Here is a 4,647-nt window from a genome sequence, read left to right on the forward strand (position 1 = left end):
TGATCAGCGTAATAAAAGGGAGCATGATGATCACTGAAATGTGTGGTGCGGTTCATGTCGTGGTTAAAGATCGGGATGACCCAATGGAAAATGACTGACAAAGCTTGATTTAAAAAAAAAAAACAGATTCTTTTTTTGTTTGTGTTTGAAACAGAAGATTACAAAAGGCATGTCTTTACATGTATGTCCATGTCTGTCTTTTGTGCATGAATTATAAGCATGTCTTTGCATCTTACTCTTTCAATCGACAATGCAATTCAGACCCCTTCATTTTTTTCATATTTTATTGGGTTGCAGCTTTAGCCTTCCATCAATTTACAATCACCACCCTGTATCGACAATGAACTGAACAAAGAACTGAAATATTATATTTACTTAAGTACTCAGCTCCTTATCTCAGTATAGAAAGAGTCCTGGTTGTTCTAAACTTGGGACCTTCAACGCAGCAGTGTTTTTCTGTAACCTTCCCCCGGATCTCTGCCTGGACACAATCCTGCTTCCGAGCTCCGCTGGCAGTTTTGCTCTGATATCCATTGTCAGTGAGAAGACCTTAAGAAATCCTGTCTAATCAGTTGAACATACCACAGGTAGACTCCAATCAAGGAGCAGGAACATCTCAAAGATGATCAAGAGGAACGAGACGCACCTGAGCTAAATGCCAAGGGTCTTTTTAATACATTGTGCAGGTGGATTTTAGCTTGTTTTGGCTTTGTCATCATTGGACATTCAGTGTAGATTCAGTGTAGAATTTAAAAGATTTTAGCATAAGGCTGCACAATAACAAAATGTGAGAAAAAGTGAAGGTCTGAATGTGCTGTATAGTGTAGGTACAGTACAGTGTAGCCTATTTATTGGTGCACATACAGTATGAGGAGACTCAGACACAAATTATGCAAAAAAAAAACAACAACCCTTAATTGCCCAAAGTTAACTGGCACATTCCTTTTTATTTTATGATTTCATCAATTTTCCAAACTTTAAGTGCAATTCAACACTCACTGCATACATTTATTGTCCTTTGTTCTGCTTTGTAACTATTTTTTTGTGCCAAATTCACTTTTTTGCACTAGATATTTCACTTACTGTTAGTCACTGGCTGAATGATGTTATGTCGAGGTCTGTTCACATAATGGAGCTTTTTTCCGAGCGTTGTCTGAGATTACCTCATTGCCTTTCAGCACAAGTTCTTTAAATACGTTAAAAACGTTTTGGTTTTTTTAATCTACCTTAATCTGCTTTTACTCTTGATGACACGTAAAAGAGTAGTACAAGGATGCAGCACACAGGGATCAATTGTTGAAATGTTTTATTCAAAGCACAATGCATCAACAAGTATGAACACACTGTAACAGGTTAACACCAATGAATAATCATACAAATAACACACTGGTGTACATCCTCCACCTCAAACACTTCATGTCTTATCAGGTCTGTAATATCACATTCATTAGATTCTCACTGAAGATAGATTTTGAGTGACAGATTTTTTTTTTATCATGTGTTTACAGTAATCTAAAAATGCTAAAATTGGTGTTTTGTGATTGCTTGCAATGACTGTATCGAGAAAAATATTAAAAGCAGATCACAAAATACTTTCTGACAAAATAATTCATAATTATTATCTCTGTTCCAAAGAAGCTTTTTTTATTTTTTTTATTTTTACTAACATTAACTACAAAGTACAGATAAAATCCAGTGTTCAAAAATGTACGGTGCTTACCTTCAACAGGTTCTAAAACTAGCTTATCTAATTGTTCTTATCCAACGCTAAACATTATCTAAGCAACTTATAATTTATCACAAATATATTACATTTCACAGTTGTTCGGGCACACAAAAATGTCACGTTCCACGCTAACAGTATAAAGGCATGGCTACGATGTGAAAGACAGCACAAAGAGATTCTTTAGTCATGTTTCACTACATGTTGCAGTTAAAGGCAGCGGGGACTTGAGCTCTTTCCAACCATCGTTGTACTCTACAATTCATCACTTTAAATTTTACACCCCGTTTCTGTCTACGTCAAGAGGCAGATACATCTATCATGTTCATACCATACATTAGAGTCCATTAATCAGGTAGTAGTATCGTCCTGTGGTTCAGGCATCCATGAATTGATTCATTTCATTAGTTGGCAGATTTATCAGCTGATGAGTTGGAAGTGACTTTAATACGTGTCCAGATTTGTTCATCTTTATGTTGTCTTTAAGTATTTGAAGTGTGGGGTTCACATTCTAACAGCTGACTTCATATACATCTGTGTCTTGCTTGTTGGCGATCTCTGGACATGAACGGCATGCAGGGCTGAGTGGTAGTTCTGGGCAGGACGGGCAGGTCGGGTATCTGGGTCGTTTAAAGCTGAACAGCAGAGCAATGCCGCCCAGCACCTGTAAACATGAGCCCAGCCACCCAAAGCAGAGCGAGCCAGCAGGATGCAGGCTGAGCTGGGGGAACTTGGGGTTAGGGGTCCCCTGACTTGGATCTGCCATCCCCAGTCTTGTAAGGTTGTGGGTGTACACCCCGAGTGCAGTCAGACTCAGCACCCCAGCGATCACCACCAGGAGTCCACCTGTAGCTGCCACACCTCTCAAAGGTATATCTGTCCAACACCGGACCCCAATACATGCCAGAACGATGCCAGTGCCGCACAGGAACAACGAGGACAGGATCAAACCTTGTGCCAGGCGAACCCTCGGATCTCTCTGATATGGACCCGTCACAGGCCAGCACTGCTTCAGCTCTGAGTGCTCAACCTGCAGGCAGCTCTCCCAAAGTCCATCAGAGCGCACTAAGAGCAGCACCTCCGCTGACCTGGACTTGACCCCCACCCCTTGACCTTTCACACCTGACCGAAGAAATGACCCCGGCCCTGCCATGCCCAGACTTGCCTGTCCCTCTCTCCACTGAGGGGTGATGGCAGCAGTGAAGACAAGGACCAACCCCAGAGGGGAAAAGACAATTCCTGTCACCATGGAGGCAGGAGTGTGCATCGTAAGTGATGCGACCTTGATTCTTTAAGAAAACGCTCACGATATATAATGAATTAGTCCAGGTAAAACATACCAGCTGAACAGTACCTGTTCCTCACAGTGTCTTTTTTCCAAGAGAAAGATGACAGGTGACGCTGCAATGATCATATGCCGGTACCTTGGGACCCCTCAGAACAGTGTGGATCTGTTCAGAAAGGATAAGACAACACCATCACCACCAAATCCACCATAATGTCTGTGTCTGTAAAGAGCAAAGAACTAACATAAAAAGGTGTGAGACCACCATTAGCAAAATCAAAGCACAAATCAGAACAATAAAGGTTCCACCCCTTAGAAATAATAAAAATAAAAGTCAACTCATTACCTCTTTGTCGAAACTCTCTTCTCTTTTGGCTGCAGACTCTTTATTGTGACTGTCTGAGAGAAAAAGACAGATTCAGTCAGGGGGAGTGCACATCAGGTCGTAGCGATGGAGAACAGAGACAGAGATAGAGATATGAGAAACAACAGAGGTATGATGTGGAGCTGAGACAAGCGCTCCAGCAGACGGAGAAAGCAGAAGGAGGTTTGGCTTCACTGCTCCAGCGCTGGACAGGAAAAGACTGAACGGTCGATGTCTGTCTCTGTTGCTAGGATACGGTAACCTGTCCAGTCTCAGCGTAACAGTGCGTGTGTGTGTGTGTGTGTGTGTGTGTGTGTGTGTGTGTGTGTGTGTGTGTGTGTGTGTGTGTGTGTGTGTGTGTCTGTCTGTCTGTCTGTGTGTGTGTGTGTGTGGCTTTATCATAACACCTTGAGACTGGTTGAGGTTAGTGCAAAATCTTCTATTTTTTTTTATTTTTTTTTACCCAACTTCCTTTTTAAATCAAACCCCAATATGGTGATGAAATATTAGGCCAGTAATTCTGATTAATCCTGCGATTTTTGGATTTTATTCCTAAACATGTAGCACTTACTGCTTGCAATAGATTTGATTTTTTAATTGTAAAAGTTGATTACATAATAATATGAGGTTCTGCCTTGAATAACGTGCCTGACCTTTTATCGGACGAAGGGCAGCCTTAAAAATTGCTAAGATGTAATGCCTGTGATATTTTATAAGAAATATTTTTTTAAATATTCTGGACTTCGGTATACACTGTTGGCATAAAGCCTGTGCCCTGAAGAGCATGTCTGGCAAAATATCGACAACAATCTGTGAAGCAGATTCCGTATGTTCAACTGTAAGTCAAATATCTGCTTGTATTTCTTTTGGTGCACTATGGAGAGGAGGTTCAGCCTAAATAAATTATAATTGTTAATTTGATTGACTTGACTTGAAATGTCACTGTAGGGTGGTTAACATTTAGACAGACCGATCACCTTTGAAGGTAATGGAAATCTAATTTTTAAAGATCAAACACAAGCGAACGGGTATCAGTCTAAGAATAGACAGGAAAGATATACGGAACTATACCAGGATACACAAATAAACCAGAATATACCAGAATATAAAACATTCAATTGAAAAGAAATGTACCATGAGAACACTTGTAATATCTTGCAATAATACCTGTCATCAAATGTCATCTGCCAACATTGTAATTAGAAACACGGCATTATTTCCTGTTGTGCTACTAGACTGAATTAACATGAGGGGAAGGAGGGAAGATGACACACA

General features: G+C 40.5%; 1 protein-coding gene across 1 annotated transcript; it reads right to left on the reverse strand.

The window, feature by feature from the left end:
- Positions 1–2,234: 2,234 nt before the first annotated feature.
- cldn23l (claudin 23-like) lies at positions 2,235–2,990 on the reverse strand (the record flags this gene model as incomplete). The annotated part of the gene is made up of 1 exon (XM_083923888.1): positions 2,235–2,990. One exon carries the CDS (start codon positions 2,988–2,990, stop codon positions 2,235–2,237), a length of 756 nt encoding a protein of 251 aa, XP_083780014.1.
- Positions 2,991–4,647: the final 1,657 nt, after the last annotated feature.

Source organism: Echiichthys vipera (genome assembly GCF_963691815.1).
Source record: "Echiichthys vipera genome assembly, chromosome: 12".
Classification (NCBI taxonomy): Eukaryota; Metazoa; Chordata; class Actinopteri; order Perciformes; family Trachinidae; genus Echiichthys; species Echiichthys vipera.